Here is a 13,552-nt window from a genome sequence, read left to right as displayed (position 1 = left end):
TATTTAGTATTATTTTGCTGCTTATAATGTTAGACAATTCATTAATTTTGTTTTAAAATATATACGGATATTTATTTATTTATTTATAATATGATTTTATTTTTTAATTTTGTACGAAATTATGTAAATTAATTTCTAAAGATAGTTGTCTCTTCTTTTAGCAAAAACCGGAAGTGAGGTAATTTATGTCTATTGTTTGAGAAAATGGCGTCTACTGCAAAACCGATTCCCAAAGGTAAAAGCCATGAACAAATAATTGGAGGATTTCAAGATCTTCGACAACAGCAACGAGCTATTGCTTCAAAGATATCGGAAGTCGAGATGGATCTAAAAGAACATGAGTAAGTAATTTATTGTTAATAAATGTTAACACACACATGGGTGGCAGGATAGGTACTTACTACTATAACGATTACTAGTCGATATGTCAGAAATGAAAGAATATAGTACAGATTCGTTTTCTTTTAAATTATCATAATTTTTTTTCTGATTCCTCCATCTTAAGAAAATGATTAAATCTATTGAGATTTTGTGATTACTATTTTTTTTTCCGTTCGTTAAAAATAGCCATCAAGGGAAAGTGTTAATTTAAGCACCTACATTTGTGTCTTTTTTTTTTTTTTTCTTTTTTTAATAATTACAAAAACTAAAGTTTTTTGTTTGTTTGACTAAAAATCTCGTTAATTATTTCAACTTTTCTTTTAATTTACTCGTCGCTTAAATGATTTTTACTTGTAGTGTAAGAATAAGATATAATTCGAATGATAATCGTCACGGAGTCTTTTTAAAGTAGATATACATTCTTTAATTTTTTTTTTTTTTTTAAATAATATCCGAAGAATCTCTTAATTTCATAAAAAAATTAGATCACTTTTAAAAAAAAATAGGGTGAGGACAAACTTTACTTAAAAAATTTAAAATCATGCAAAAATCACTCTGTAAGCTTGGGGGGGGTAATATCATTGCGTCTCAGATAATCGTTTACTTGTAATACAAAGCACTAAAGTAGATGCCAATAGATTTGTCGTTCTTTTACACAAACTAAAGCAATTTAGGATGAAAAGGAGTATTGGTGTTTTATTCGCATACAAGTAAAGAAAAAAAAAAATTTTTTTCGGAAGGTGCCAACCCTTTTGAAAAGCACGTGTTTGCGAGAGGACTGATGAAGGGCGAGAATGTATTAATCTCGTGATCACTGATTCTTCGGCTGAGGTATAGAAAACCATCTCCGCTAGATTTTTTTTCGGTAATCATTACTTTTTCCGACATAAATTATTTTTACGGAGATACCAGGTAGTAAATCAGTCAAAAATTTTTGTTTGCCTACTGATTTGTGATCTATTTACGTTAAAATAGGTACTTATGCAAAATAAGGACCTTGCTAATGTTTAGTGTCGAATTTTTAGCCAACTTTAAGCACCAAAACCCGAATTCGACGTGAAACAACACAATAAAATCGCCTCCTTGTATGGTCACGACTTTAGGGTAAACTTATCTGAGAGTTGCGACGAATTTGTAGCAGTTAACAAACTATTTGCTATAAGCGGATCCGGTGCCAAAGTGATTCGGCCACACTCCAATCGGTTGGCAGGGCGGATTGATTTGAGCTGTCCCCTTAAGGACTGTTTTTAGCCCTTTGGGATCTGAGCTACGATCGCCAGAGACACGCCAGCAAGGGACCTATACAAACCTCTCACTCACTGCTACTTGTTGACGACTGCAGTCTGATGGCAGATGACACCTTCAAACAGACATTTACACTTTCTTTCGTTCTCTCCACTTTGAGATACAATCTCGCCTTTTCTAAATAAACCCATTATTATTGTTTTGTTAAAAGCAATGTCGTTTGGCTTTCCTCCTATGAATTGCTTCGTTACTTACAACAACTTGTCTTTGTAATTGTAACAAAAAAAAAATATATATATACAACCGTCAGTGAACCAACGAACGAACTAAAACTGACCAACTCAATAAGATGCTCCTTCCGTAGGTGTCCCCAAAGAAATGTTTAAAACGTTATCGTTTCGTGTGTTTATTTTCTATATTAATTTTTATGGATGTCATTAGCGCTATAATTGTTAATGGTAGGTACGGGCAAAAATGCTTGAATAAAGGTGTTTGTATTATTATACACATAGATTTAAAAATGTTGTCAAAAGCAAATATATAACAAATGTTGTCAAAGGCAAGATAAGTTACTTTTCTACCTAACTGGATAATGTTTTAGTGTTTATTTAATGTAACATGTTTATTCAGCTCGAAAAACATAGTGTTTACCGTCACCGATATATTGGAAAATTAAAAATGGCACCAAACTCTCTGTTGAACACTGTAAGTTTAGGAAAATGAGTTAAAAATAAAGAACTATACAAATACTGTTAAAAACCCACCGAATATATGTTAGCCTATGTCACGGTAACATATAGTGAGCGAGTTAAGAGAAAAATCCAGGTTGTCCTCGACGGTCGAACATCTAAACAGTGTGATATAAATGCGGGAGTGCCTCAGGTGTCTATCCTTGGACCTCTATTGTTCCTAATATTTATTAATGACCTCCCCGACAAAACTGCCTCTGAGATGGGTATATATGCTGATGACACTACACTCTATAACAGGCATGACAGGAAAACAAATGAACACACATCTAAAGAAATGGCAAAAACACTAGAGGATGACCTCCAATCTGTAGTGGAATGGGGACATAAATGGATGGTCACATTCAATGCTGCCAAGACTAAACTGGTTTCCTTCAATAATTACAAGAAACCTTCTCTGCCACCAATAGCAATCGCCAGTGACTCCCTGTTTGAGAGTACATCTTTCAAACTGCTTGGCCTAACGTTCACAGGAAACATGAGTTGGAACAATTATATTGAAAACATTGCCAGGGCCGCTGCAAAAAAGGTAGGCTCTCTCTACCGTGCTAGAAAACTACTGACACCTGAAAGTATCCTGTACCTCTATAAGGCCACCATTCGCCCATGTATGGAGTATTGTTGTCACATTTGGGCTGATGCATCTGCTACTAGTCTCTCGCTCCTAGACAAGGTTAAAAAAAGAGTCGCCAATCTGATAGGCCCTGAACTGGCATCTAGGCTTCAGCCTCTGTCCCATCGACGAAACGTTGCATCCCTCTGCCTGTTCTACAAGTATTTTAATGGTGAATGCTCTGACGAACTGCAGACACTTGTGCCCCCACGACGTAGACACCCTCGACAAACCCGACAGGCAGCTAAATCCCACCCCTACGCAGTAGAGATCCCTAGATGTAAAAGATCTTTCTAGTTTCTTCCCCAGAACCGCTAGACTCTGCAATTCCATTCCAAGTTCCTGCTTCCCTAACTGTACTGACATGCAGAAATTCAAGTGCAATGTGAACCGACATCTTGCTGCCCAAATCCCAACATAGTGCCCCAGTAGTTGCTGCCCCTGATAGTAGCCCCCTACACCAAAGTGGCAATGCGCCTTGTTTGGGGTGAAAATGTAATAAAAAAAAAATTTTTAAATAGTTTTGAAAGCCGATTAATCATAATTTTTTGTAGGTTTTTGACTACTTTTTGATTGTATTTGAAAGATTAAAGACTAAAGTTACTTTTCAAAAGGGGAAAAAATATTTGTACGCGTGAGAAAAAAAAAAAAAGTGAAAAATATTTTCATGGCAAGCTAACTAAATCGGCTAAATTTTGAAGTTAAATTCATTAAAGGATTTTTACAATCCTTTAAAACTAGGCACCGCCAAAAATGGCCGAAAAATCAAGTTGTTGTTGTTTTTTAAAACGAAATTACATTTATTAAAATCCATTATTTCTGAGTAACTTTTTTTTTTTCAGAAAGATAAAACCCTGAATTTTATCATATAGAAAGCAGAATAATGTAAAACTTTTTCTATTTTTAATTAAATTTTAAATGTTAAATTTTCCCCCAAAGTTAACAATTGGCGTTTTTTGTTTTTGCACAAAAAACATATATAAATAGTTTTAAAAAAAAGGTTTTTGAAAGAATTAATTTGTTTATTTCTTGTCTAACTAAGATTTAGGGTGATTTTCTATGAGAATATGCAAAAATATTATAATATAAATACCTGGATTTCAAATAATTCCACTTATTCATATAGGCAACCAGTTACTTCGAGTGTATTTGATTACTGTTTACATTTGTGCTTGATAAAAAGCAAACTACGGAAGATCAAAAAGCCAAAAAAAAAAACTGATTTTTCAGTGACGAAAATTTCAATGTATTATTAACGCTGAGGCTGGCCAGTACCAGATGGGTGACCGTTTGTATGAGTTTGTTTTTCATGTGTATGTGTGTGGGGGGGCCAGGCTCTCCAAAATGGGGAGGGGGGCAATTTAAAGCAGAATAAAAAAAATTATTTCAGCGCGTTTGGTCCACCATAGTCGAAAGGCGGCAAACGTTTCCAAACTTGATCGAAAAAATAATGATATTTTTAACACAAAGGGCACAATATTTATCGATTTTTTTTTTTTTTTTTTTTTTTTTTTTTTTTGTATCGATTCTTCAAAGCACGACCTGTTTAATAATGGTTATGCATTATTCGGCTCGCTAAAAAGAAATTGTTAATTTATTTATCAAAGATTTTAAAATGGCTTTTTTCGTATAAATGTTAAAAAAAAATTTTTTTGTTTTGCTTAACTTAAATTAATTATTTTACTTAACATATTCACCGAATTTCACACTTCAAAACTCAAAAGCGGGATAATTAAACACAATCGAAGTTCTGATACTCAGACATCAAAATAAGATATGCAAACAAGTTTGTTTTTTTTGTTTTTTTAATCTATAATCCCGTCCCTTACAACAACATAATGTTTTGTTCAGTTTCAGATGATTATTTTAAGCATATTTGGAACCCCGTTAAAACAAGGGAGGGTTTTGTAAGCAAAAAAATATATATATAAATATTGTTTATGAAAAATAAGTGCACTGTTATAAAGTTCATTCTTCTCTTAATAATCGCTGAAAATTTTGTATTGATTGGATAATTACCTGATTTTTGGTAGATTTTTAAAAAGATGGTCCGTCAAAAAGTACTTACCTGTCCCCCCCCCAGTTTTGGCGGTGCCTATTTAAAACTAAATATTAGTTTTTTTGTATCTATTTCAATTATAATTGGTAAAGTTCTAAAAAAAGAAAAAAAATAACACCTTGTACAAAAAATAGCTTAATTAGCTCCCAAAAGCGAGAGATTCTCGCTTGGCAGAATGTCAACAAACTGAAGTCTCTAAAGATGGATTATACAGAAGCCCCAAATCTTAGGCAGTCGGAAGGCTGTCTGAAAATGACGTCAGGTAGTTAAAGGGAGGTAGGGGTGCTGTTTCCCCCCCTACCCCAGCAATGCATCCATGCTCCTATCGTGAACGTTTGTATGATTTTTATGATTTTTTTAATTTAATTATTTTTTTGTTTCTGCTTTTAAATTTTAAAAACTTACTTTTCAAGATTATATCAAAATTGTTAAGCCAAAAGTTTCACATTCATGCAAGCAAGGAAAATATTAGAATCTTACTTATAAAAATTATGCATAACCTGTAATTAAAAAAAAAAAGTAGAAATATTTTTTGCAATTAAATTTTTGTGTGAAAACATTAAATAAACAATGCTTAATTCAATGATAATATCAGTAGTTTGAGAAATTAATTTTTCGAGTTATATCGAATTCATTAATACGGACTTTAGAGGCTTTTTTCGTACTGTTCCTGTAAAAAAAAAATTTTTAATTGTTATAATTTACGATGCTTTATTTTCATAAAAAAGTAAAAATAAATTCATGCATTTTTTTTTTTTTTTTTTACTACCAAAAACCATAACTTCAGTAAAAGTATTTTTTGTTCAAACAAAATAATACATTTCCACTGAGATTTAAATAAAAATAGTGGATTCATTATATTCCATTATTTGATAGATACTGAAAATGTCATTAAAATTGGTTAATTTCCTAATTTTTGGTGAATTTTCAAGTAAAGGAAGGGTCAAAATGTTTACACTTTTTGAGCATTGATATTCATTTTGCACATACCTAATTAATGGAAGTAACTTTTTATCAATTATTCTGCTCGTTTGCTTATATTAAAAAAATTCAATCCCCCACTATATGTAACACAACGAAACCAGTAATAGTTTTTTGTTTTTTTAATGTTTTTTTTTTTTTTTTTTTTTTATATAAGTTGTTTCTATATAGATATTAAGTCCTTATTCAGAAAGTCCGTTCTAAATTTGTAGATGTTAATAAAGCTGATGCTTATGGACTTATATTACCATGCTATTTTTTAAAACCTGTATTTTCAAGTTAAATTTGAGAGTTATGATATTTTTTTAAATTGTTAGGTGAAAGTACAAAGTAGTTACAAAACTCCCTCCCTTTCTCATGTTAAAAATGGCTTTCTAAATACTAACGTTATTATTTTAGCACGGTCACATAAGTGCATAAGTTCCAAAAAAAGTAATTTTTCATATTACGAAAAAAAAACTTCCTTGTTAAAAAAAAAAAAGCCGCAAAAAAAGCAAAATTTATACGTTACTTGATAATCTTGTTATACATTTTTTATGCAGAAATTTATGAATAAATAAAATGTACAAAAAAAAATAAAACATATTTTTTAACGAACTACAGAGATAAGTTAATAAAATTAATTTTAACATCTTCTGCTGATACTTATGTATATAAAGATAATGTTATTAAAAGCCTCCATACGTTTTTTTGAAAAAGGTGCAAAAAAATAAAGTTGACACTATATTAATTCAAATAATCAAATCATAACAAAATTTTTTTAGGCCGATGTTAAATTTCCGATTTTAATATTACCAAGAATCATATTTTCTATTATATGAATATATTTTTTAAATATTGAAAACCTGTTATAAAATCTTTTAAACTTCATATCGCAGAATATTCGAAATTAATATCATTTAAAGCTGTTTAAAAATAATTATTTGTTAGAATTATTTTTTGTAATTCAAATAATTATATTACTGAGAAAAAAAAATAATTATCACAAAAAGCGTTTATTTATTTTTTGACATAATATTAATTTTCATGTCCAATTTTATTTACAATTTAAGATAAGTGAAATAGGTAACAGGTTAATTATTTGACCATTTCAGCTTTAAAAAATGTTGAAATCTTTATGGACCTACCTTTATTTTGTTTAGTTTTTGTAACCTGAAATATATGGGGGGGGGGGTAGAACAGCTAAAAAATATTTCCTCATATATTTAACGAAACCTACTTTTATTATGAAAGATTATTTAATAATAAGTAAATATTGAAAATTTCAGGAAAATATGACTATTGTTTGATTTTTGCTGGATTTTTAAAACATGCATATGTTTATGGCTTCAAAAACATAGAACTTTATTAATTTTTTTTTTTTTTTTTAAGCGTCGATAATGTAAACGCTATTTTACTCTCACATTTTCATTATTTTTATATCTTGTAAAAAAAAATGTTTAATTTAGCAATATATTTGAAGCTTCTTCTTTTAAACTAGCCTGAGTACCCGGCGTTGCTTGGGTGTTTGGAGGTGTGTGTTGAGCAAAAATAAAATAAAAAATGTGGTAGTAGGCAGGTAGGCTCAAACTTTTGACGCAGAAGGAAATTGAAAGAAAACCTGATGTCTTACTCCTACTCCATAACACGATCAGAAGTTCGGAACGTTGAAATTAGTAAAGTCATTCCAACCAATACAATGACTTACAAAAATGGCTATGCAAAAAAAAAAACGACCCTCCTTGTAGAAAACGGCCTAGTTGAGGGTGAAGGAATTAATGTTTTTAGCCAATTTTTCGATATTTGCCGTCCGAAGCGTTGAGCTTCAAAACGATACCGATCTCATGAAAATCCGTCGCCTATGATGAAAGTTTTAGGCAGACATACATACATTTAAACAGACAGGTAAAATTTATATTATAGATGATAAAAAAGTTAGGATGATAATAAATTAAATTAGTTCCATCGTGTTGGGGGGGGGGTAAATCTGTGGCATGCGTTTGAGGTACCTATCCATCTGTGGCTTATTTCTAGGACTCTTTTAGAAGTTTTGCTGACGGTTACTTCTAGAGAACCTTATTTTGTTACCTTCACTAGAATTATGGCTCTAGCTTATACTGCTGCTGGCTGGAAGTGATTTGCATATGTGACAGTTGTTATTTAAGAGCATTGCTTTCTTTCGGTGGCAGTTTTTGAATTGAAGCTTCGAGTGGGCCTGTTTTGAGCACCTTATCTGCTTGAACATACCTTGGTGTACTTCTGTTACCTACACAGCAAACTATTTGGGTGGATAGGGTGCTTCTTCTATGGCTTACTTCTGGAACTCTTTGAGAAGTTTTGATGACGGTTACTTCTGGAGAACCTTGTTATTTGTTACCTTCACGACGGTTACTTCTAAAGAACCTCAATTTGTTACCTTCACTAGTGTTCAGATGCACAGGTTTATGATTTATAGTCTTGTGTTACTGGACTCCTGATAGAGCTGGGGGTCGCAATTTAAGAATATTTTGCAACATTTAACACCAGACCCAACTCTGATTTATCCACTACTTTGGTGTCTGAGAATTTTCAACAAGTTTTGATAAGTAAAAAAAAAAAAAATACATTAGGAACCCATTCATTATATGGGGTGGGTGTTTTATAACTATTCTGTAATTTCACCTAACAATTTGATGTCTTAAAAATTGAATTTAACTTAAAATCCAATTTTAAAAAATAGTACAGTCAGTATACTGCATAAGTATCTAATTATCAAAGAGAAGTTAAGCCTTTAAAGTTCACATAAATTCTGAGCAAAGCAAGTGTCTTTGTTTTATAATGTAACGTAAACAAAATGGCTGCCTTGCTTAGAATTGGTATTGATGCAAACTCTGATTAAATATTAATTTTTAACGCAAATACATCGTAAGTATTGAGTAGATAAACAAAAATAAATTGTTTTTGTTTTTACTTTTAAGTAAATTATATTGGTAACAGTAATGATTACCGATTTTTAAAAATTGCCGCCATGCCATCAAGTAATAAGTTTAACTTTTAATAATCATTGATTTTTATTTTTAGTTGACACAAATCTACCATATTATCCACCACCACCCCAAAAAGGCAAAATTTCAATATTTGTAAGAGATGATCAATCAATGATATATTTACTAATATATTGCATGATCTGTCTTTTAGTCTAGTTTCTCTTTTGCTCTGGTGAAAATCCAGATATCAGCATCATAATAAGTTATTCTCTGGTCATCTTTGTGTATGGAAAATACCAAATCAATAGTGAGAATGGGAACATTGGTTCTGAGATGAGCCTTACTCGACTTTTCACATGCAAATGTTTCAGGTTAACGAATAGATGTGAGGACTTCACACGGACCAGACAATCCTGAGGCATGATATGAGTTTTATAAAAGAGTTTGACTTGTCGAACAACACCAACAAGATCCAGGTGCTTCTGCAGTATAATTAAATGTTTTTCTGTAAGTAACGCACCAACATTTACCATTTCACAAAAATTTTGTTTACACTGCCCCACCCCCACCCCAATGTAAACAGAATTTTTGTGAAATGGTAAATGTCAGCGCGTTACTTACGAAAAAACGGTTAATTAAACTGCAGAAGCACCTGTTAAACTACACAAGTCCTATAATTGAATACCCCCCCCAAAAAAAAAGTAGAAAAACATAAACATATGTTTGGTTATGTTTTTGTAAACCGCTTGTGAAAACTATTTTAGATCAATTAAAAGGCATTAAAACTACGTAAGAAAAAAAAAAAAATAAACCACATCCTTTTTTTTTTTTTTTTTTTTTTTTTTTTTTTTTTTTTTTTTAAACTTGATTTGAAATGACCGCTTAAAGATTTCTACACGATATAAGACACCCCACTACGCCCATTTGCTCGCGAACGTATCATGGAAGAAAAACACTACCGAAAGTGGTGAAATGGCATGAAATAGTCCCAAGGTCTAGGGGTTCATACCATGCAAACGGTAAATTTGCGGCAGGTTTGATTATCAGATTCGTTGTCAGTGACCTCAAATACCCCTAAAAACCAAATTGAGTGGTCGGTGTTCTGTTGTAGCATAAGGTAACATTTACCATTGATTTATTTCTTTATTTTTATTATATAATTTTATACTTATTGTCCTTTAATGTTTGTTCTTATTTAATGTCTTAATTTACCTCTTTATGTTTATATAAAAAAGTAAATTTTTGGTGATTGTTTATTTCTATTGTTAAATAAAAAGTTATTTATTGAACTTTCGAAATCGCCTCCGCCTTAATGTTGTCTCTGACTTTTTTTTTTGTGCAAAGAAGTTCCAAAGGAAATGTTTAATTGCTTCATTCGCAGAATATTTTAATGAAATGTAAATTTCTAAAAGAAAATAAAAGATAAATTCACTTACCGCATTTTTCTATTAAACCTTTTATTGTTTAAATAATTAATTTCACTTAAAACTAACAGTTCAACTTAAAAATATAAGAGAATCGTAATGAAACTATTGTAAATCTAAGGTATTTTTTAACAATGCGATTCCGATTCCCCCCTCCAAAAAAAATACACGATTCTTACGATTAACAATTCCAATTAATCGTACTACCACTACATTGTAGTTTACATTGCACTATTGTTGATTTTATAAAATTATTTTATATATAATGGCTTGGATTAAAGTTTAAAATTCAAAAGTCAAGTATTGTGCTCTGAACAGAAACATTTTTAACTGTCTCTGTCTTATCAAAGAACCCACTATTGATTTTTATATGCCGAGTCTTTCTGCTTGTGCAGTGATTTATTTTTTTAATTTTATATTTTCAAGGCTTGTAATAGAAAATTTGAGTGATGTCGATCCAGCCAAAAAGTGTTTCCGGATGTTGGGAGGTGTATTGGTGGAAAGGACTGTTAAAGAAGTCTTACCTGCATTAATTAACAACAAGCAACAGGTGAGCAGGTTTTTTAGTATCATTAAAATTTATATTTTTTGATGTGCCTGTGACCTGATGAATCACAACCACAATTTCTTTGATTTCTTTTGAAAATTCATAACCGTGACATATCGGTTAAGATGTTCTTTGCTTTTACATTAGCCTTAGTATTATATAGAAGTAACAGAAAAACTTTTTTTCATCTAATTTACATGTGTGTCTGTACGCACCAGAAACATATATGCAAATTAGAATGAGGAAATCAACATAGTGAGAGGGGTAACTTGAGTTAATTATAAATTAAAGATCATTAGAAGAATTAAAAAGGTGTTTCGTTCTTGTCCAGAATTCCCCCGACATTAAAAAACGAAAAAAGAAAAATCTTGATGTTTTATGAGTATCCAAGAAGTGACTGTCTCGCCCATCATTTTGAAAAATATCTCAAATGGGAGATAACTCAGCAATAATTCAAAGTTGAGATTTATGTAGTAATGCCTAAGAATTTGTATTAATTGCTTAAAGATGATTTTTATAAAAATAAAACTACTTGATCAATTTACATGATTTTTGGAATATATTTTGGTTTCGTCATGGTTATGTACATTATACAGATTTTTATTTTTGTTTTTAATATAGGTGGAATTCTGGACAAGAACTTTTTCTTTTCTTTTTTTTTTTAATTAATATAAATCAATCTTAGAACTAAAGTATATTTTAAAATGTATTTTGTGTGATTAAAATAATTTTAAAAAAACCTTAGGGAAACAAACGTTTATTAACCCAACTTTGGTATAAAATTAGTTTTTTTTAAGTATGGTAACTAAGTTTAATCATTTGACAATTCTGTGTTTGATTTCATCATCAGTTTAATGTCTGTTTTACATGCTGGCATGTGTTGAACGCCATTAAGAAATTGACTTCCAAACTAACCTGTCTTTGACCAACTCTTTGTTTATCCCTATTTCAAATCCATTTATATCACTTACTCTCATGTTTGGCTTTTTCTGTGAACTAGACTAGCTACCTTAACTGTTCTACTTTCATCCATTCTTTCAACATAGCCATACCATTGAAGTCTCCTATTCCGCTCACATCTCCTTATTAGCCAGATTTAATCTTCATTTGAGCTCATCAGAATAAAAACCTGTCTTTAAAACTCACATTGCACATTCATCATATCATTCTCGCATCATTTCTCTCCATGCAACACGTCTTCAATACTCATTGGCCAGGTTTCACTTCCATCCATCACACTACGTACACAAGCCTGATAGATTTTACAAAGACATGATTAAATTTACATGTACAGCATGTCTCAAAAAAATGTACTTGCACTTTAACTTTTCTGAGCATTGTCTGAACAATAACTGTCATCAATTTAAACATTTATCAACATGATTCTTTGATTACATTTGTCTTCTATATTCAAAGCTATTCCATTTCACTCAATGTTTATAAATAAAGGTTCTATCATCATTCAAAGTTTTTTGGGGTTTTTTCATAGATACCTTGTATAATGCAGTCAGACAAAAAAAATAGTGTTGATTATATATTTATATATTTGATTAAATCATTTTTCTATATAATCTTTTTATATTTATATTTATATATTTTTTTTCTTCTAGATGGCCAAGTTGATAGAAACCCTGACAAAACAATTGGAAACAAAGGGAACGGAAATTAACAAATACAGAGAAACGCATAATCTTAAAATACGCGAAGAAAATAGCTCTGAACCAGAAAAACAAGAGTCTAAAGCAGGAACCACGGGAGTTCTTGTCAGTTAAAACTTTTTACAAGCCCCTTATGCATCTCATCAATTCCCCACGCCTTTGTTCTTTCGCACCTTTGAATTATATTGACTAATGTTCAAAATGAATCCAATACAGTTATCCTCCTCTTCCCCCAAAAATAAATGGGGGCAGATGACAATTTGGGTTTTTTAAAAATTGATATTAAAAAAAAAAAGAAAAATGCATAAAAAATATTTGTATTGTTGTTTATCTCTATATTATTAAATTTGTGATCATCTTGTGTGTTTGTGTTTATCCCAACTATGATTTAGGCATGTGTTTTTTTTTTTACTATTAAGCAATTGGAATAAAGATAAAAAAAAGTCACTAGCACAAAATAATACATCACACGATAAGTCTCAGGTCTTTTTAACAAAATAACTTTTAGGTAAAATTCAACATTATTCATCAAAATTGTCTTGTTCTAGGGTGACCCACCGATTCCAAAAATTCAATGCCTTTTTTGTGGAGAACGATTTTCTTTGACCTCAATGCGTCTCAATTTTTGATATCATTTCTTTGTTGGTGCCAAATCTCTTCTTCAGGGAACTCGATCTGAAAAATAGAGTTGATGTTGGAACAATTCGAATGGTAATTCATGTAGTTTTGTAATTGATTTGTGACACCATCTTGTTGAAAAAGTTTTTTCCTTTTTTTCATCTGTAGACATTTTTTTAGCAATTTCTTCCTTCAAAGCATCATTTAATGCTATCTAATATTTGCTATTTATTCAAAACTAACCTGGGTACCCAGCATTGCCCAGGTGTTTGGAGGTGTGTGTTGAGCAAAAAAAAAAAAAAAGTGGTAGTAAGCAGGCAGGCAGACTCGAA

At 31.0% G+C, this 13,552-nt stretch overlaps 1 protein-coding gene across 1 annotated transcript; it reads left to right on the top strand.

The window, feature by feature from the left end:
* The first annotated feature begins 170 nt into the window (after positions 1-170).
* On the top strand, positions 171-12,965 carry LOC145277880 (prefoldin subunit 2-like). The gene is made up of 3 exons (XM_080129869.1): positions 171-341; positions 10,824-10,947; positions 12,555-12,965. The coding sequence occupies exons 1-3, from the start codon at positions 205-207 to the stop codon at positions 12,714-12,716; spliced, it is 423 nt and encodes a 140-aa protein (XP_079985995.1). The 5' UTR covers positions 171-204; the 3' UTR covers positions 12,717-12,965.
* Positions 12,966-13,552: the final 587 nt, after the last annotated feature.

This window comes from Euprymna scolopes, chromosome 6, assembly GCF_053919585.1.
Source record: "Euprymna scolopes isolate OS-2025 chromosome 6, ASM5391958v1, whole genome shotgun sequence".
Taxonomy (NCBI): domain Eukaryota; kingdom Metazoa; phylum Mollusca; class Cephalopoda; order Sepiida; family Sepiolidae; genus Euprymna; species Euprymna scolopes.
Note: the sequence above shows the minus strand (reverse complement) of the source record. Positions and strands in the feature narration are given on the sequence as shown.